This window comes from Lycium barbarum, chromosome 7, assembly GCF_019175385.1.
Source record: "Lycium barbarum isolate Lr01 chromosome 7, ASM1917538v2, whole genome shotgun sequence".
Classification (NCBI taxonomy): Eukaryota; Viridiplantae; Streptophyta; class Magnoliopsida; order Solanales; family Solanaceae; genus Lycium; species Lycium barbarum.
The window spans coordinates 12,090,264-12,112,637 of record NC_083343.1 but is presented as its reverse complement, the minus strand read 5'-3'; the positions used below and the strand labels follow the sequence as shown (position 1 = coordinate 12,112,637).

The 22,374-nt window shown below is 33.9% G+C and overlaps 1 protein-coding gene across 4 annotated transcripts; it reads left to right on the top strand.

Annotated features, from left to right (window-relative positions):
- Positions 1-7,802: 7,802 nt before the first annotated feature.
- On the top strand, positions 7,803-21,896 carry LOC132603135 (uncharacterized). Of its 4 annotated transcripts, none has more exons than XM_060316048.1 (10): positions 7,803-8,080; positions 9,792-9,859; positions 10,837-10,874; positions 11,001-11,150; positions 12,237-12,413; positions 12,739-12,951; positions 15,833-17,433; positions 20,378-20,440; positions 20,737-20,806; positions 21,166-21,896. In XM_060316048.1, exons 1-10 carry the CDS (start codon positions 7,887-7,889, stop codon positions 21,811-21,813), a joined length of 3,222 nt encoding a protein of 1,073 aa, XP_060172031.1. In that variant the 5' UTR covers positions 7,803-7,886; the 3' UTR covers positions 21,814-21,896. The 4 variants fall into 4 exon arrangements, with proteins under 4 accessions (XP_060172031.1, XP_060172030.1, XP_060172032.1 ...); XM_060316047.1 differs by having other exon boundaries at positions 10,837-10,897; positions 11,000-11,150; XM_060316049.1 differs by having other exon boundaries at positions 8,055-8,080; positions 10,850-10,897; positions 11,000-11,150.
- The last annotated feature ends 478 nt before the right edge of the window (positions 21,897-22,374 follow it).

Here is a 22,374-nt window from a genome sequence, read left to right as displayed (position 1 = left end):
AAAGTCCTACAATCATATACAAAATGTTACACGTTTGAAGGCATCGTTATTTGAAATGATTCTTAACTTTAAAACCCTTAAATCAATTTAATAATGTAGAGAAGATCAACAAATAAAATGAAATGAGTATATAGATTAATAGCAACCGTAGATTGTATATTTTTTTGTTTCAGTTTATGTAATATTATTTTCTTATTGATTCATTCTAAATGTAAAAAATAATTCATCTGTACGTTTCATGTTATCTTTAATGAAAAAAAATTATATCCACTCAAATATTATGACATGTTTAAGATACACAAATATTAAAAATCTTCTAACTACACAAATATTATGACATATTTAAAATTACAAGTTTTAAAAGTTTTCGTTTTTTATTAAAATTTACTAATTTAGTATCTAATTAGATATGTCGCATACATTAGAGCAAATAAAGCATGTAATAAGGATCAAATGTTATGTAATTGATTGCACACGCCATCATATTTCTACCCTCTTTTTTTCCCCAATGGTTAATCAACTTTGTCTAACGTGTCAAATTGGTTAAACAAAATACGGATCCCTTGGACACAAAATTAATATCTATGGGGCACTGACCTAAATAAAAAAAAAAGTACATTTATTAACATAGGGCTGTTGCAATACACTGCAAACTGTGTCTTTGTCTGTAATAAGAATATATCAATAGTGGTGGTCCTAGTTTGCGGACTTGTAACTTTTCCACTTACCCATCAAGATTCAGAAGGATAAGGGTAAGAAGAAATCGTTTGTCATGAATATGACATCGATTGTTGACTACGTTAATCGTGAAGTATTTATATTTGTCAATATTCATATTGAAAACGTTTCTAACCTAAAGCGTTCCTTTATAGAAAGTTTGTGTATTGCAAGTGTTGATTCTCCCGCGTAGATTGTGGGATAGGTGTTTGGTCTCTTTATATGATTTTGGGCAATTCTTCTTTTTCATGAACTAACTCTTGAGATTGAATTAGGCTCAAGATCTATGTCTTTATCATAACAATTCGAATTATTAGGCCCAAGCTCTATGTCTTTATCATAACAATTTGAATTTTTGAGCTAACCTCTCGTGAAGGCAAGTGATGTTAGCGAGTGGTGTTTTCATGATGTTAATGTAAGCTATAACTAAAAAGTGACACATAAAAACGTTGAACCTTATTCAACTTAATTATATATGACATTATTGTCTGATTATAAACTTTATAATATTTGTCTTATCCCTCTCACTTTTTCCAATTAATTGAAAACTAAAAAGTGACACATCAAAACATTGAACCTTAGCCAACTTAATTATATATGGCATTATTGTCTGATTATAAACTTTATATTTGTCTTCTCTCTCTCACTTTTTCCAATTAATTGAAAGGTATCACTTAGCCTCCGTTTGGATGGTCGTTACCCATGATTTCACAATGTACAACATGATATGGTATAGTATAATATTGGATTATATTGTATTGTATTAATGAACAATACAATAATGAACCACGGAAACAACCATCCACACAGGGCCACAAGGGATTAGACTAATAGATCGAGAGGAAGCATTGCAACACTCACTGAATGGTCTCTTTATATATACACACATAGTATTTTTTTTTATTTTTTTTTTGGTTGAACACATAGTATTGCTTTATTATTAACCACTCACTTAAATATTGGTATGTTTTATTATATATACACAAATACATATATTGTATTGCATGCTTTTATTTATAACCACTCTTAAATATTAGGTTTCTTAGATATACGCATGCATATATTCAAGGCGGACCTACGTGGTTGCAAGCGGATTCAATTGAACCCGCTTCGTCGAAATATTTTACATTTTTGTATGTGTGAATATCTGTAGAAAACAAAAAATAGATAACTAAATAAAGATTGAACCCTCTTGCCAAGCTGAGGATTGTGGCGCAGTGGTTCAAGCGGGTTCAATTTAATTGACGTCTGGAGTTTGAAATCGGATTCCATCATTTTGCTTAATTCTTTCTATACCTTTTTGCACGACCTCACCCCTCCCTTTTAAGGGAAAAAAAAAAGCCTTCTACACTACTCAAGCATAGTTTCATAATTCTATTTCTTGGTTGACTTTCTTCACTGTTTACATCTTTTTTTCCTCGAACATTTGTCTCCCTTTTTTTCATTAGCAATTACTCTCTGTCTTAATTGATGTGACCCATTTTCTATTTTAATTTATTCTTAAAAGAATGTCACATTTTTATAATTAGAAACAACTTGACTTTAATTCCCTTTTTGCTCTTAGTAAAATAATTTATAATCACACAAATATTTAAGGTTCATTTCATATCACAAATTTTAAAAGTCTTCTTATCTTTTTAATATTTTGTTTATTAAAAAGTCTTCGTGTAATCACCATACACGAATCAGACTTTGTTGCCAAATTCAAAAGTATCTTCAAGTATATCAGTTGTTTATAGTTTAGTTTTTTTGGTTTATACTATAATAAGTCTATAATGTTTGTTTGTGTTGCATATATCGAACTATTTTGAAGCAGCTATTTAATTTAACAGGTCATTTTGATTTATTTTGATGTTTTCTTAAGTTTGTCTTCTGAAGTTTATCTTATAGGAGTAACTCTTTTGTGGTTAGTTTATAACTCATTTGTTTACACAAGCGAGCAGAGTTATTTTGTTTGTCAAATTGTTGTGTCAAAAAGTTTTGTATTAAAAAAACAACTTGTTAAAATTTAGAAAAAAAATGAAACTTTGTTAAATTGGAGAAATTGTTAGAATAAATAGATTTTTGTTGAGCTTTTATCAAGTCATTTGAAAAAATTAAAACACAGTTTCACATGACGTTTGAGGCTATATGAATAGAAAAATAAGTTCACCTGGCGCGTCTATTACCAATCTTACGAATGGTAATCATTGTGGTTCAGTTTTAGTCTTTTATTTATAACCACTAACTTAAATATTATTTTTAAATAAGCTACTGACAAGTAGCTTTGTTTTTGCTACTAAAAAGATAGGAAAAGAAAGAAAACTCTCTGTTCATTGGCAAGAATTAAAACGAAAAAAATAAATAATAAAAACAAAAATTGGCCGTGGGCGTTATACAATTTCCAAGAAATCTGGTTCCCTAATTGCAGGAAATAGTGTCATAATTTGCCGATTTCGGCAAGAGAAAATAACGAGAAAACCAGCAACTTGATGAATTATTAGTGACTTGAAAAAAGTATTTTTTTTTCCCCTTATTTATAAGTAGAAATTATTTTTACACGCAACATAATTTGATCAATTTAACTTTTTGCTTAACCATTAAATATTAGAAGTTCAAATCATACAGAAATGCTTAAAAATGTCGAAGCCAAGACTTTTGATTAAATGTAATAGGGCCTTTACTGTCTATCATATTGATCTTTTTTCTCAACTTACTTTCATTTTCTAGTTTTAATTGTTATTATCCGAGATGCTATTCTTTACTTTCACTCTTCAAATCAGTTTTATATGTTAATTATTCTTTTCTCTTTTCTTAAGGTTTAATAATCACACAAATTCAATCGTTTTGTTTATATGATATTCTTTCATTTCTGGTTTATTCAAAAGGAATAATATTTTTTTATTTAAAAATAATTTAATTTCAATTTCTCTTTTCTTATTAATAAAAAAATATTTTTATAGCCAGAAAAATATCATGATATATTTAAAATCATAATTTTTTTTATATATATTTTAAAAAATTCATGTTCAGCCAAATAAGATGTTAAATTAGGGGCGGGTTCACAGTTTTACTTACAAGTTCATGTGAACCTAGTAATTCTTGTTCAGACTTTGGATATATATCTAATATTTTTAGGAACAAATATTTATTTAAATTTAATTATACACTCAGTTATTATTAATATAATATTACCTTAAATCAATATAAAAACTTATAAACTTTAATTTTCGAATCAAGACTCTTGATAAAATGATTCCAAATACATATTTATTTATTCAAAGGAAAAGCCAAGTGACACGATGGCAATGATATATTTTTGCAGAAATGACCACTTTAAACATCACAAACAATGTACAGTCAGCGAATGGTGCGCGTGTGTGGTTAAATTCTCAAGTTTGAGAGTTGAGACTGAAGACCAAAATATCTCAGCGCAAATCTCTCTATAATATCCTCTAAGGGCCCACACACTGATACAATTTCCGGCTTTTGAGCATGTCGAGTATGCAATTATTGAAGGGTGAATGACATATAAATACATAATTTATTGAAGGGTGAATGACATATTTTTTTAATTTACGAAATATGAGGAAATTTTTTAATTGACAGAACAAAAAAAAATTCATCTTTCATATAAAAAAATTTTAAAAAGGAAAATAATTTTTTAATTAATTTTTTTACTTTTACAAAAAAAAAATTGTTTAAAAAATTATTTTTAAAATATATTTTTTTAAATAAAAAATATTTTTTTCTGCTTAAGACTTAAAAGATTCGCTCAAAATTTTGTGTATAAAAACGGTATGAAATTTGTATCTCTCTCAAGGCTTAGAATTCCGCTTACATTTTCGTGTATAAAGTTTATGTTAGGTTTCTGTAAAATTAATACAACTAAAACAACATTGTATACAACTTTCATACAACATTCGAGACTTAAAATAATCGCTCAAAATTTTGTTATAAAATGTGTATATCTTGCTTGAGGCTTATAAAGTTAGCTCAAATTTTGTGTATGAAAAATATATGAAATGTATATATCTCGTTCAAGGTTTAAACATTATACTCAAAATTTTATGTATGAAATGTGTACATCTCGCTCAAGACTTAGAATTTCGCTCACATTTTTCGTGTTAAAGTTCATATTAGGTTTCTGGAAAATTAATACAACTACAAAAAACTTTCATACAATATTCAATGCTTAAAATTTCGCTCACATATACACATTTCATACATTTTTCATACACCTTTCATACACAAAAATTGAGTTAATTTTTTAAGCCTCGAGAAAAAAAATTAATAATTTTAAATTATTATTTTTTTAAATAAAATTTTTAATTTTTATAATTTAAAAATTATTTAAAAAAAATGAAAATCCATCATGTTTAGTAAAATATCGTTATGTTTTGTAAATAAGAAAAACTACCTATATATTTTGTAATAAAGAGTCTTAGTAGGTACCCTATGTCATTTTCCCAATTTAATATTGGAAAAATTACAGCCCAATATTCTTGGTGATCTAGTTTACAAGATAGCCATCAAATTTATAGATTTTGTATATTTAAGCTATACATATAATATACATATTAGTGTATAAGTTTTGTAATTTGGCTACTTCCGGTAATTAAGTTTGACCGACGGTATATTTACGTAACTTTTTCTTTAATATTTATATATATTTTGTAGATTTCTTAACATAAACAAAGTTTGAATCAAAACTATTAGATAAAACTAAACTCATAGCTAATATTATATATCTACCCCCTATTACATTTCAAGAGGACCAAATGTATAATTGAGGGCTTCCAATTGAGTTCAATCAGTCAAGTCAGAACTCATTTGAAATTTCAGAAAACAAGAAGGCTAAGGGTGTGTTTGGTATGATGAAAAATGTTTTCTATGAAAAATATTTTATTGGAAAATAAGTGATTTTCCTACTCATTTTTTTTTTTTGTGTTTGGTACGCAAGTTTAAAAATGTCATTTTAAGAACATTTGCATATATTCAAAGCAAAACACTACATATATGAAATTTTAAATTTAGAGTGCAGCTTCTGGTGGTGGGGGTAATCGGAAGTGAGGTAGGCGGGGTGGGGGTGGAAGTTGTTGGGGCAAGCATGTACTAGGTGGGATTTTGGTGTGTTTTTATTGATCTGGAAAATATTTTTGGATAATTTCAGTAATATACAATCCAACATAAAATATTACATCTACGTCACCATATTTTAAATTTACAACCGCATGGCAGTGTTTATACAAACAATATACAACAATATACCCTTACTGTAGATAATGTATAAACCTTCTATAAAAGTGTATAATAATATATAAAAGGGTCGTTTCAGATAACATTAGAAATATGGGCCATTCCAGGTAAATATTTTCTCCAAATAGACATAGAGTGTTATTTTGTTTTCCCTCAAAATTTTAAGGAAAATATTTTCTCCTATTTTGAGAAGATATTTTTCAAGATATTTTAGTGCAACCAAACAAGGGAAAATAGGAAAACATTTTCTGGAAACAGTTCCCATCACACAAACATACCCTAAATTGCCACATTTTAGGACTTAGAATTAGACAAAAAAAAATCCATTTTACACATTCGTCCCTCTTTTTTCCCTCCTAAATCCAGCAGACACACTACTTCTCCGGTCTAGGCCAAAGCATTGATCTTTCTCCATTCTATATCAAATTTCCCCCCAAAAAAATCATCACTTCAATGGAAACCTTCAACGAGCAACTCGAGCAGATACAAACATTATATTTAAAGTAACAATACAATACAATAGGTAACAACCATCCAAACAAGCAGTGGTGAAGCCAAAAGTTTAACTAAGGGGGTTCAAAATATATAGAAGTAATAATATTTCACAAAAGGTGTTCAACATTTACTAAATATACATAAAAAATAATTTTAATCAGGGTGGATCCACTAAGGAGGGAGGGAGTGTCATGCCACCCGCACATCTCAATTACAATCTTGTATATATTATGTGTGTATATATGGAAAAATGTATAAATAAATAAAGTGGCACATAGTATAGCAAATGGCTGTTTGGTGACACTGGTGCAGGCTTGAATGATCCATCCACAGCGCCTGGGCCATTGTTCTCTAAAACTGTTTTTTTTTTCTACATTTAATTACAGGATATTCGATATCCTTTTTGCTTCTTCTTTCCTTACTTTTCCTTGTTTCTTCTTTTCTCTTTCTGTTTTGCTTCTTTTTTTTCTTCTCTTTATTTGCCGCTAATTCTTTTTTCTTATGAGCTCTCTCTTAAGAGTTGCTATTGACTTATTAAATTTTATTAATTCTTGCTTCTGTATTATAGTTCATACTTTTTCTATCTTAATTTATGTGATATTTTTTTTATTTTTTCGAGATTCAAATTTTTAATTTTTTGACCATGTTTTTGAATAAAATTTACATTAAGTAAAACGTACTATAATTTACAATAATTAATAATTTTTAAAATACTTAAAAGGCATTTGATTAATTACAGTCAAAGAACAACTAGTTTGACTTTTGAATTCCCAACATCATCTACAATGAGTTCTAATTCTAGTTTTAGTTGTTTATCATTGAGTCAGGCGATAGTTTCAGAATATGAAAATTCGTCGAGGACAATTACAATGAATAATATATTTTTGTTGATATAGTAATACTATTGAAATTTTATGCTTTGTTCAAAATTATTTTAATTATTAAATTTACTTTGTTTAGTGGATTTGTTTATCTAAATTGAAAAAATAAATAACCTGAACCGAAGCTCAAACAAAGTCAAGTTGAAGCCCTCCACCAAAAACATGAATAACCCGAACTTAAGTTCAAAATAACTCAAGTCTCCAAAATAGTATGACATTCGAAATTTCAAAATCCTGAATCCGCCTCCGATTTTAACCATATATAAACAGTATAGTTTTTCGCCAAAGAGGGTTCATCATACCTGGCTCCGCCCCTGTCAAACAAGTTGTTAAAGCCAAAGAGCTCATTTGAAATTTCACTTAAAAAAAAAACAAGGCTAAATTGCCACATTTTAAAACTTATAGGAGCAAATTCGAAAAACTTTCCTATTTACACACAGGTCCCTCTCATTCCCTCCTTATTTCTCGATTTTTGGCGCGTAAATCCAAACCCTAAACCTTTGATTTTCTCCCAAAAAAAATAAATCATCAGTTCAATTAGCAAAATCCTTAAAAATGGAAACTTTCAAAGAGCAATTAGAGCAGATAGAAACAATTTTATCATCAAATAAACAGTTAGCTTACTCTTCGTTGCTTCATCTCCAGCAACAATCCGGCACTGATCCTTCTCTCGTTCGATTGCTAGCCGATTCGTGTTCTATTATCGTGCCCTATATTGTCGTTGACGTCTCCGATAACGACGAGGAAATGTGAGTTTCTACCAATTTATGTGATAATCCCTCCTGTTGTCCGCTTAGTCATTTGTACACTCTTTAAGAAAATACTAAATCCTAGGCTAAAATAGGTAATTTGACTAAATTACTCCTAATTAAATAGGTATTGAAATTTGGTCGCTTAACACTTACTTCCCCCCATTCCATAATAAGTGACTATTTAAGTTTATGCACACCCCTTAAGAAAGTGCTCACTCCTACAAAATTAGAAGTATTTTTACTAACTTAACCCTAATTAAATGCCTAGAAAAAGAAAAGCTTACTGATTCTTGATTATGTAAATAAGGGTCATTTTGGAAGAAGGAGATCAATTTCTTCTTGAAATCATAAAGCACCGCTTATTTTGAAATAAAATGAAAAATCTAAAACGTTACTTAGAGCCCGTTTGGATTGGCTTATAAGTTGCTTATAAGCTGTTTTCAGCTTTTTTGAGTGTTTGGCTGGCCAGCTTAAAGTCATTTTGTGCTTAACATAAGCTTAAAAAAATAATTGGGCCCATTTGACTTAGCTTATCTAAAACAGCTATAAGCTGAAAACAGCTTATAAGCCAAAAAAAATAAGTTAGACTACCCCAGCTTATTTTTTTTTAGCTTATAAGCATAAGCCCATCCAAACAGGCTCTTATTATGGAATGGAGGGAGTAATAAAGGTAAATCTGAAAAAATAAGGTTAATTTTTTCTTGATTTGGTAAGTTCTTTTTTTAAACCAAAAAATAAAGGCTAAGTTGACACTCTTTTTCAACTGGAGGGAGCACATTTTTGGCTTTTTGAGAGTCAAACAAGAAAATCTTTGACCGGGGTTTATTCGTTTGTCCTTTAAATATTTTAAATTGTTAATTGTTGTGACTCATAGTAGAGTACTTCTTATGTAGTTTCTAAATATGTAAATTTTTTTTCAAAAAATTTAGAGATTGTATGTTCAAATTCACATTCAAAATAAAGAAGTTTGACTCTCGAAATTCGAACTATGTCATATTTATGTGATACAATTCGGATTCCGAGAGTCAAATAAGAAAATCTTTGCCAACAATTTATTCGTGTGACCTTTAAATATTTTAAATTGTTAATTATTGTGATTCATAGGAGAGTACTTTTTATGTAGTTTCTAAATATGTAAATTATTTTTTCAAAAAACTTAGCTAGCGTTTGGCCGTAGATTTTGGATCAGATTTTGAAAATCTATCTTCAAAATCTGTTTGGCCATAGATTTTGGATCATATTTTGAAAATCTGTCTTCAAAATATTTTCAAGTTCCAAAAACTGGTCCAGACTAGTTGTTGGATTTTTGGACTTCCAATCACAAAACTTCAAATTTTTTCGGGGTAAAATGCATGTCCAAACACAACTTCAAAAACTCAAATTTTCAAGTTTCAACTTTCAACTTCAAAACCTATGGCCAAACGGGAGCTTAGAGATTGTATGTCCAAATTCACGGTTAAAATAAAGAAGTTTGACTCTCGAAATCCTAACTATGTCATATAAAATTGGGACGGACGGAGGCAGTAGTAGTTTAAAAAATTAGTTAACTTTTACACTAGTAGTGTGAATTAAGTTGTTTGATTGTTCAGTCTTTTTTACATTGACATGTGTATGAAAATTGGACACATTTTTGTTTCTTTCTAAATTATTACATCTTTGCTTTGATAATTTCAAAAGCTGATGTGGTTTTGGTTCCTCAAAATTGTAGTGCTGCTCAGGCTTTGAAGTGCTTGGGATTTATGATATACCATCCATCTATAGTTGAATCAATCAAAGGTTCTTTCTTTTGTCTTTTTTATTTTTTTAGTATTCTCTGTTTTTGGTTAGTAAAAACCCCATGTAGTTGCTCATGTGAACTCTCAAAGGAGGCATCCTAGGTTAGTTCCTCCATTTCAAAATGCTGGATGTTTTATACTTCAGGGCTTAAATTGACCAATTGTAGGAGTAAAAATTAGATGTAGATAAAGTTGTTCTTTGAAAATGATTAGAGATTTAGTAACCTCATGACACAGAACACACAACAAAGTTCCCACAAGTTGGAAAATTTTAGTCCCATTATTAAAGAGGAGGTCAAAACTTAGCGTACTCGACTATCGAAATGTGTGAAGTGACAAACACTTCGGGAGAGAGATTAAAACGAGAAAAACTTCTATTTCTGGATCAGTTGGATTTAAGGAAGTACAACAACAGCAGCATACCCAGTGGAGTCCCACAAGTGGGGTCTGGGGAGGGTAGGATGTACGCAGACCTTACCCCTACCTTTGTGGGGTAGAGAGGCTGTTTCCGATAGACTCTCGGCTCGAAAGAAAAGAAAAAGATTCGAAGCATGGTATCCAGAAAAATATGGCAACATAATAGTAAGATAAAAAGCAAATGAAACAACAGATTACTAATACATAGCGAGGAGAAGAAACTACGCGATTACTTACTAATACTACTAATAATAAAAACAATCAAGCTACCTGCTAAACTTCTAGCCTAATTCACGACCTCCACACCTTCCTATGTAGGGTCATGTCCTCAGTAATTTAAGGAAGTACAAGATATAAGGAAAAAAAGTTCACCTTGAATTCTTGCCAAATTTATTAAAGAAATAAAGCAAGGCGAATATGTTGAAGCTAACGAGTATCTTTTTTTCTTTTTCTGATGTTATTCATACAAAGCTACATGTATGAGTTGTTCATTTAGTGCTACTGTGCAAGTATTCTTGGGATAGATTCAGAATTCTGGAGCTAATGTATGACTAAATTTAGGTGATGATGCCAGGGCTATTGTTGATTCTCTCGTTGAGGTCATTACAACCACCAAGATTAAAATATTCTGAACTTCTTGTGAGGCAACAAAGTAGTGTATGCAAGACAGCCTTTGCTATGAAATATGCTTCGAGAATTTGACTTGTAGCTATTGTTAATTGCAGTCTGTTTGCAACTTGGGTGTCTGGTGTATATCAATGCAGCAGTTTAACTCATTGCTTTTAGATGCAAATTTCCAGTCTTTGCTGAGGGCAATTACTTATGCCCTTGACAATCCTATTGGTTCTCTTTCAATCACATTTGAGGCGATGCAGGTATAGCTGGATACATTGTGCAATGATATGTCTAACTTAATGCTGTGTAAAGTCGGGATCTTGTCAGGAGAGTTCAAACTCTTGTTGCTACTCCCTGCAACATCATACACGTCAATACTGGTTGTGAAATAGTCATGGAACTTAGAAGTGGAGGAACAACTCTTTCAAACATTTGTTTTATGAAACATTTGTATGAGCAGGATTTATTCAGAGACATATATCTGGGATAAAAAATAGTTGTCTTTTGAATTTGTATCTGGTGTAAATGCAGTGTCATGGAAATATGGAGCAATATATGAACTTTCTAGAAGAGATAGGAGATTTGTAGTTTGTCGTGTCAGTGGTGGTAGTGGGGCTTTTGTATCCTGTACCATCTTGGTACTTTTTTTTTTTGTTTTAATAAAATATTAACTTATCAAAAAAAAAAAAAATTCTTCTAGAATGTAAACAGAAGAAACTTCCACTTGAAATCGGGATGGTCTTACTGCTTCTTAAGACATATGTGCTGAATAAGAGTCGTTGCCTTCTCTTTTACTGAATAACAGACAAAAACTATGTAGCTTTTCCCCATTTTTTTTATTAATTTGGAAGGAGTATAATGTCTGTTTTTGTTGAATACAGCTTGGATTATTCTCATGATACTGTAATGAGAAAAGAAATAGAACGAGATAGCTATAAAAGAAATAGAACGAGATAGCTATAGTTTTATACCTAAATAGTAACAGAATCAGAATTACAACACAACAACATACCCAATGTGATCCCACAAGTGGGGTCTGGGGAACAGAATCAGAATTGCAATAGAAAAAAAATTGTTCTGGACTCTTTGTACATTATAGTCTATAAGTCAAATGTACGACGGATAATTTTGGATTTTCATGCATATATAAGAATGATCAGGAGTAAGAATACAGTGTGGTTTTTTAATATGTAACCTTCAGCTGAATACCTGTATCTACACACACATGTATATATATGTTACGTATGTATATGTGAGTGTGTGTTTGTGTATATTTATCTCAATTATAAATCATTACCACTGGTACATGTCATGTCTGGTTATTCTCTGTGATTATACTACTATAGGCTGTAATGAAGTTGGCGAGCACATCAGCTCAAAATATGAGAGCCATGTCAAACATATGGGCTCCTTCAGTCTATAGAAGACTTGTCAGCGGCGATAAAAGGGAAAAAGACATGTCAGAACGTTGTTTACAAAAAATCTCTAGTGTGATATGTCCTCCACCAGAAATTCTCTCTAAGGTAGCAGATGGTATTTTCTTCTTATATTTCTTGTTTGTGTTAATCTGCTTTGTTTCTTATGTTTCCTGAGGAGATAAAAAGTGTGCATCTACAGTATTATGTATATCAACCTAATCTACAGAATAAAAAGCTATCAGTAACTAAATTTTACCATTTTCGTAGAATTCTGCATGACTGATCCACGTAGCACAGTCAAAAGTGTATACGTAAAATATGAGGGCTTTTTATAAAAGGCTGACATTTTTATTTGTAGAAGGGCTATAATTCATGTTAACTCTTAGGTGATATGTTTTATCTAACTTTTTTTCTTATGCCTCGTAAACAGGGCCTTGTCATAGATTTGAAGAAAACTTTGCTTTTGACGATGGAGGAGCTGCTGAACCAAGGCTTGAAGATTCAAACTCTACAAGTATGGGGATGGTTTATGCGTCTACTTGGACCTTATGGAATGAAACATAAGCATTTGGTCAACAAATTACTTAAAATTCCAGAACAAACTTTTACGGACCTTGATCCACAGATTCAGAGTGCTTCACTGGTATGCTGTTCATTCATCTAAGTTTGACACATCAATTCCAGATAATTAATGCGACTTGGTCAAGCAAAAGTCTGTCCTAGTATTTGATTTCTAATCATGGGATTCAATAGCCGCTGACTCTTAATGGGATATGTCCAATCCTCAATCCTTATTTATGAGTACCTGCTGAAAAAGCAGTAGTTTTGTTTGTACTACAAATACTGCATCACTGACACTGTTAACATTTCTACCAGACTCTTAATATTAAAACGATTATATCAACATTATATGATGTTGATATCCTAGCTTATAATTGTTTAATATTTACAAAACTTTTATGAACATTGATTAGCATCTACCTATGTTCTGGTGTTAACAGTCAAGTGGCCAACCCAAATTTCTGCATTATTCTATTTAGTTGGAAATTGCTGTTCTTACAGTCATTTCTTAGCTATCAAGAAGATAATCCAATGTGATACCTCCCTTCCTTAGATCGCGTTCATAAGCTTAGTACATTGGGCTGCCCTCTTTAGTTAAGTAAATTCTTATCTTTTAGATTTGCTTGCTCGAATTAATAAAAAGCTTATGAAATTGAAACGTTAAGAAATAAATTCTTCTGATTTTGTTAGATTTGTTCGGTTGAAGTAAAAGAAAAAACCTATTAAAATGAACCAACTTTAAGTAATGCTTTTACCAAGGTACAGTTTGCAAATCCATCCATGAATGATTGATTTGAGAGAGCATTCTAGAATTTCATAAAAGTGATCAAGTTTATCATTACATCCCCTTGGGCGCGGCCCTTCCGCGGACCCTGTGTTAATGAGGGATGCTTTGGGCACCGGGCTGTCTTTTTTTTTTTTAAAGAAAAAAAGAAAATTCACGAGTAAATGCAAATTCAGCCATTAATAATTGATTTGAGAAAGAACTCTATTATATTATCCTGATAAATCATAAAAGACAGTGAGTTCGTCAATTGAATTTGAAATTCTTTTAAATTAACCTTCTACTATTTACTTATTGTGTTATTCAACTTTTTACTTAAATAGCATACTTGTATTTTGAGTGTCACATGAAAAGTTTGGTGTAAGAATTTTTTTCCTCCTATAGCACATATCAGGGGCTATCTGAATACCATACAGTTTTTATTAGCTATAGTTTGGAGTCTACTCAATTTGTTATAGTGCCATCAAGTCTTTTACTTTTCTTTTTGGCCAAACCCATGGGGGCCCCCTAGTGGTCGCCAAAATCTTTCACTTAAACACCTCAATTAAGCCTTGTTTCATTTAGACACCTATGGTAGGGCCCGACTGTGCCATTTAGACACTTTTTGCTGACTTGGCATAGTGAGTGTGATACACTCATTAGTGGCGCGTGAACGGTGTGGAGGACCCACATTAGGGTAGAAGGCTAGTATATAAGTCTCGTTATCTTTCCTTATTAGTAGGCGCATTAGCGCATTATAATTTCTTGTGCTCTGATTTATGTTATTATTCGCTACTTTCTGTACTTTGATTACTCTATTTTATCTGTGCCGCTTTCGTTATTTGCATTTCCATATCGCTTTGAATTCCTTGATTATCCTGTTTTACTGTGTCGCTTGCATTATTTCATTACAATATCGTTTTGAATCTTTTAACCTTATCTGACTCCCTTTTTTATGCTTCTATTGAGCCGAGGGTCTCTCGGAAACAGCCATCCTACCTTGGTAGGAGTAAGGTCTGCGTACATTCTACCCTCCCCAGACCCCAAGATGTGGGATTTCACTGGGTTGTTGTTGTTGTTCTTCTTCTTCTTCTCCTTTTTTCCCACCATTTCCCCAAGCTTAAACTCCTTCAACGGAGGTTCTAAAATCATGTGTTTTATCTTCTTTCCTCACCTTCATTGCTGCCACTATTCGCACCTTTTGATACGATTTTTAAGAAACCCAATTTCTTGCTCTGTCTCCTAAGAAAAAGAAAAAGAAAATCAAAGGAGTTCATCAAAACACCATTAATGGGTTCTTTAGAAAGCTTGAAGATTTAAAATGGGTCTTTATTTGATGAAAATTTTGAGAAATTAATGTTGGGGTTGTCTTCGGGTCTTTGTGGGGAATCTTTAGATGAAGTTATAACAAATTTGGAGGAGTTTTTCTTGAAATTTTGGATTGAAATCATGGTTGGAACAAGAACACACATGAAAATGGTGAAGAACACCTTTTGTGGTAATAATGTGTAGCGTTTAGAAAATAGATTTTTTTTTTAAAAAAACTACTCCATCCGTTTCAATTTATGTGAACCCATTTGACTGGGCACGGAGTTTAAGAAAATAGAGAAGACTTTTAAACTTGTGGTGTTAGATGAGTCACATATATTTTGTGTGGCTATAAATCATTGGATAAAGGTAAATTATTTCCAAATATAGAAAGAAGTCATTCTTTTTGGCATGGACTAATAAGGAAATAGATTCACATAAATTGAAACAGAGGGAGTATTAGTTTTTACTCAAAATTTATTTTTTATATTAAATAATTTTTTCTTATAATTTATTTTAAAATTATTATTTTGCACTAAATGCCACATGTCCTCTTTTAATTAGTCATTATGCCACGTCACTCGCGAGTGTATTACACACACTTTGTAATTTTAGTTGATTGTCAAAAAAGTGTCTAATCGGAACAGATTCAATGTAGTCTGAGTGCTCAATGGGTACAAGGCTTAGTTGAGGTGTCTAAGGGAAAGATCTTGGCGACCACAAGGGGTCCCCGATGGTTTTGGCCTTTTTTTCGTTGCAGGAAGTTCAGCACCTTGTGCCATTTTTCCTAATTGTTTTATTTTTCAAAAGAAAAAGCAAATAGAGTGCTTCCGCTAACTCAACTTATTGAAAAACTGGGGTATGTTTAAAAATGGATGCCTTATTTCTGCAGGTTGCCTGGGAAGGTTTCATTGATGCTTTAATCTGCTCACAACTTCATGCTCCAGAAAGCAATGCACTTGTAAAGAATTCTACGGATCAAACGGTATTCAAAAGAAGTAATCCAACTGAATCTGATGGGTTTTCCAAAAAGATTAAACTTGTGATGACGCCCCTGATTGGAATCATGTCTAGTAATTGTGATGCATCTGTCCATGTATCCTGTCTGAATACATGGTCTTATTTTCTGTATAAGCTCGACAATTTAGCCAGCTCCGGTTTGGTGGTTAAAACAGTTTGGGAGCCCATCTTGGAAGTTGTCATCAAGGTTGGACCTGTCAATAAAAATATATGGTCATGGAGTTTCTGCATTGAGCTGCTCGATAATTTTATTTCAGCAGGAAACAAAGATGTAAATAGTAAGTTAACTGATCAGAAAGCTGATCGGTTATTTATAAGTTCCATTGCGAAACTTCCAGAATCTGCAAAATGCTCATGGAAGTACTATCCAATTAAATGGTCACCTTTGGATCTTGGTAACTTGGAGTTTTTCCTAAACACGATTCATCGTCTGATCACGAAAGGGTCAAATATTATTCTATCCCATGAAGTCAGGACAGTGATGCACGATGCTGCCTCAAGTTTGTTTCGATCTCTTCTGACATCTGTTAAACATTTCCTGAAGTCTGACCTTTTAACTTATGACGAGGTTATCTTATCTGTGAATATGATGTTAAAGTTGTTGAAGAGTATATATGATAAGATGCATTCAAGGGATGGTGGTATAGATGATCTGCTACCACTTTTACTTCAGCTTTTGGAGGCTTTCGTTGAAGAATTAGAACCATCAACATTGCAATCCCCTCTTTACAAGGTGGCACTAGACTTAAATATTGAGACGTCAGAGCCAGTCTATAGATTCAAAAGTGCGAAGATACCAGATATCTGCTTTATGAATTATAAGGAGAAGGTATCACCAGTTGCATATATTACTTTTCTGTATTTCCATGCAGTGACCAAGTCAACAATGAAAGCACCTGATTATGACATAGTTGAAGGGATACACAGATATGTCAAGTTTTTGCTATCTTCATACGAACCTTTGGAAATTCTCCATCTCTTTGTTACTTTACTATACACAGAGAAGATGCCTCAATGCTTTGAGATCTGGGTAGCTCTGGCAAGTTGTCTGAAAGATTATTTAGATAATAATAGCTTTCTCTCACCTGGTTATGCTACAATAATACATTTTCTGTGCTATCCATTTGCTGCATCTTCTTTCTCTAATGTGCATTTCAGCCTTCAGCAAGTTATTGGAGTATGGAGACCACTTTATGTTTCTCTTAGGGGGGCATCAGAAATTGGTTTTCCTACTCTTACTGAGGACCTGTACTCAATGTTCTGTTCATATTTCAATGAAACATTGACCAATGGTGATCTTGTCACTAAACCTCAGTCAAGTGTAAAGGGTCAGGATATTGGTGCTCTCTTATTGTTTGGAGAAGCGATGATATGTGCTGTAGAACAAGCTTCTTTGACAGCAAAATCTAAAGATAAAGAGAGTGAAAGTTGGAGATCCGGCAATATCAAGAGTAGCTTGGAATTCGCTTCCTGGTGAGCACATGCTACTATAAAATTTCTAGTTACTGGAGCAATTACTATGATGCTCTTGAGGTGGACTGATAGTTTAGTAACAGCAAAGTTCTCCTGCCAAGTCAAAATATGCTTCTCCATAGAAAACTTAGAACTTACAAATTCATTAAAATGTGCTTATGCAATTGGAAGCTCTACAGGTGAGATGATTTGGTTGAAAAACAGGTGACCAATGTGCTTCATAAAGAACACTTGGGAGTTTGACAGCCTTATGAGTTTGATTGCAACTCTATTTTTCGTTTTCCTCCATTACTTTGTTAAAGTAAATGACCAATTTTCTTTTTTTCTTTCTTTGCACCTTTGCTTTCTGAGTAGAAGCCAACAACACTATAACATGTCTGGGGATAAGTTGTTAATGGTGTCCTCGGCAAATATCACTCATGTCAGAAAAAAAATATTGCCAGTCTTAAAGTGATACAAACGGCAGATGAAGGTGGAAGCAAAGAAGATGGCGTATGCGAAGCTGATAGAAAGCAAGGATGAGGTGGAGACGTGGACGAATAGGGAACTTTATAAGATAGCGAGGAAGGAGGCGAAGTCGGCGGTTTCGACGGCAAAAACGGCAGCTTTTGAACGCCTCTATGCTGAACTAAAAGAGAAAGGTGGGGATAGGAAATTGTTCAGGCTAGCCAGGGTGCGGGAGAGAAGGGCGCGCGATGTGGATCAAGTGAAGTGCATTAAAGATGAGCATGGAAAAGTATTGGTAGAGGAGACTCTCATTAAACAGAGATGACAGTCATATTTTCACAAACTCTTGAATGAAGAAGGGGAGAGAGACATCGTGTTGGGAGATTTGGAGCATACAGGGAGGCGTCACGATTTTGGGTATTGCAGGAGTATTAAGGTCGAGGAGGTTAAGGGTGCTGTTCGTAGGATGCGCAGGGGAAGAGCGACCGGACCTGACGAGATCCCTGGGGAATTTTGGAAGAGCGCGAGCTCGGCAGGTTTGGAGTGGCTGACTAGGTTGTTTAATGTCATCTTTAAGACGGCAACGATGCCCGAAGAATGGAGGTCGAGCGTAATGATCCCTCTATACAAAAACAAGGGGGATGTCCAGAGTTGCGAAAACTATAGAGGTATCAAGCTACTAAGCCATACTATGAAAGTGTGGGAAAGAGTGGTGGAGATGAGGGTGAGGAGAGGCGTGTCTATTTCAGAGAACCAGTTCGGATTTATGCCGGGACGCTCAACTACAGAAGCCATTCATCTTGTGAGGAGACTGGTGGAGCAGTATAGGGAGAGGAAGAGGGACTTGCATATGGTATTCATCGACCTAGAAAAGGCTTACGATAAAGTTCCAAGAGAAATCCTATGAAGATGTTTGGAGGCTAAAGGTGTACCTGTAGCATACATTAGGGTGATCAAGGACATGTATGAGGAAGCCAAAACTAGAGTAAGGACAGTAGGAGGGGACTCAGAGCACTTCCCAGTTGTGATGGGGTTGCATCAAGGATCAGCTCTTAGTCCGTTTTTATTTGCCTTGGTGATGGATAGATTGACGCGACAAATTCAAGGTGAAGTGCCATGGTGTATGCTTTTCGCGGACGACATAGTCCTGATCGATGAGACTCGTAGCGGAGTTAACGCTAAGCTGGAGGATTGGAGACATACCTTGGAGTCTAAAGGATTTAAGCTGAGTAGGACCAAGACAGAGTACTTAGAGTGTAAGTTCAGTGAGACACCCCAGGAGGTTGGCGTGGAAGTTAGGCTTGGTGCTCAGGCCATCCAAAAGAAAAGTAGTTTCATGTACCTTGGGTCTATCATGCAAGACAGCGGGGAGATTGACGATGATGTCATACATCGTATTGGGGTAGGGTGGATGAAATGGAGGCTAGCTTCAGGAGTGCTATGTGACAAGAAGGTGCCACCACAACTGAAGGGCAAGTTCTACAGAGTGGTGGTTAGACCGGCTATGTTGTATGGGGCGGAGTGTTGGCCAGTTAAGATCTCTCACGTTCAAAAGATGAAAGTTGCCGAGATGAGAATGTTGAGATGGATGTGTGGGCACACTAGGAGCGACAGGATTAGAAATGAGGCTATTCGGGATAAGGTGGGAGTGGCCTCGGTGGAAGACAAGATGCGGGAAATGCGACTGAGATGGTTTGGGCATGTGAAGAGGAGAGACATAGATGCCCCAGTGCGGAGGTGTGAGAGGTTAGCCATGGATGGTTTCAGAAGAGGTAAGGGTAGGCCAAAGAAATATTGGGGAGAGGTGATTAGACAGGACATGACGCAGTTACAGCTTACCGAGGACATGACCTTAGATAGGAAGGTGTGGAGGACCCGCATTAGGGTAGAAGGCTAGTATATAAGTCTCGTTATCTTTCCTTATTAGTAGGCGCATTAGCGCATTATAATTTCTTGTGCTCTGATTTATGTTATTATTCGCTACTTTCTGTACTTTGATTACTCTATTTTATCTGTGCCGCTTTCGTTATTTGCATTTCCATATCGCTTTGAATTCTTTGATTATCTTGTTTTACTGTGTCGCTTGCATTATTTCATTACAATATCGTTTTGAATCTTTTAACCTTATCTGACTCCCTTTTTTATGCTTCTATTGAGCCGAGGGTCTCTCGGAAACAGCCATCCTACCTTGGTAGGAGTAAGGTCTGCGTACATTCTACCCTCCCCAGACCCCAAGATGTGGGATTTCACTGGGTTGTTGTTGTTGTTGTTAAAGTGATACAAACGGCACTGTCATGTACCATCTGCTTAAAAAAACTTTTTTGTCGATCAATAAACTTAAGCAAGAAGACAGTTGATGAAAGAGTAGGAGATCAGGATTTGCCTGCATTTAGTGACTTATTTGATAATTGAAAACTGTGGAGTAGGCTTAGATAAGCTTTATTCTGCACGCACTTCAAATATCTACATGTTTCTTATGCATCCACTGCTTCTGCAGTTTCGTGAAGCTATCTTGGGTAAAGGATGAAATTAATGCATCAACCAGCCTCATTTCCTCAAGGTAATGACTCCTCCTATCTTACTAGTTTCTTCAAGTTAATTACTTGTATGGTCATCCAAGTATTGAAATTTACCTAGTAAAGTCACTTCTATATCTCTGATAACAATAAAAACTCATGTTTGGAGTTATATCCCACAAAATCACTTTAGCCAGAAAAGTCATTTTTCTCACCGGAAAAGCCTCTGGTATTTGAGCTGCTACTCCTTTCAAGACTCAAGAATCATTTTTCTTAAAGCTGACTTTACTAGGTGATTTCCAAAGATGTGTACCATATGTGCTAACTATGATAGTTTCAGGCTGCTATCGTCACTGATTCACTTTATTGATTGCTTGCACCTGGAGAAGGATATAACATTATTCATTGAGGTTTGTACTTAGACTCTCTTCTGTATATACATCTATGGTGCCATTAGATCCTATTCTTGAGGTGGAAAATATGTATACACTATTCCTATAAACTATGTTGATATGTTATTCTCAAATTGTGAAGAGCCTTTGCCATAGTTTCTCCATTTTCTTCCTTTCCATTCTAAGGTTGCAAGTCATCCCATGCATCATCATTCCATCTTCTAATTATCTCTCCAGTATGTGTGCACTCTAACAATTGGATGATCAGAAGGAAATAGAGACGATTAGCAACAGTACAAAGCTATTACGTAATTTGTTTTAGTGCGTTTCTCTGGTAGTACAGAGGTTTAATTTCTTTATCACTCTTCTCTCATCAGATTATGACCAGTACTCTGCTACTGTGGTTGTCACATTCCGAAGCTCAAGACAGTAACTGCAAAGATCAACTTCAACAGTTATGGATTCAAACACTGAACTGTTTGCAGAAAACGCGACCAATAATAAAATTCAATTCCTCTTTTCTTCAACTCCAAGAGCCTCTTCTCGAGAAAACTCTTGATCATCCGGATCCCATCATTTCCAACTCTACTATTAACTTCTGGAATTCTACGTATGGAGAACAGATCAAGTTAGATTACCCTCAAAGCTTACTTTCAATCCTCGACAAGCTGTCAAGGAAAGGAAAACTAAAACTCTGCAAAAACAGCCCTTCAGCCAATGGTAAGGACATTTCTAATAGATACAAGGCACCAACAACACTGCGTAGGTGCTCAAAACGAGTTGAACTCATGGAGGGGAATGACAAAATGTGTTCAAGTTCAAAACGAAGACATACTGAGCTGACTGAGCATCAAAAAGAAGTGAGAAGAGCACAGCAAGGTCGGGGAATGGATTGTAGCGCACATGGTCCAGGAATCAGGACATATACCAGTGTTGATTTCTCTCAGGGAAATGAAGAATCACAAGAAAGCCAGGACATTAGAGATGCAGACTCCATATTGGAAATGTTGCGCAAACTTAATTAAAAAACTTTAGTTCAACTTTATACAATGTTGTAACTTTAATGTTAATGCTTGTATATATATATATATATATGTATTTTGATCTTCGTCTCTGAAGCTACTTCATTCCGGCTCCGACCTGTTATTCTTTTCTCTACATATTTTCATTAAGAGTTTCGGCTATGAAAATTGTCTTCATCAAGATTTGCTCATCAGTTGCACCAACATTCTTCAATCCTGTGTTGTCCTGTTAAGGTTTTTCAATCTGACGTTCTTGAATTTTAGGCGGTCTTTTATCTTTTAGGCGACCTGACTGTATAATTCATTTTACATTGTCGGTGTATAGAAGTCAAACTCATTTTACCAAAGTAGTCGCGAAGTTGAAGTCGAACAACATGGTGCTCTGAAATCGGTCTTTTAGTTCACTGTATGACTCACTGGGTCAAGGGCTCAAGGCCTGTACATGAAAACTTCCTAAACAAGAGTAGAACAAGATAGTAAGTATTAACATTACAACAAGAATAGTAAAAGATCTAATTAATTCTCAGTCAAATAAGTAATTAAAAGAATTTCAGAAAATTTACT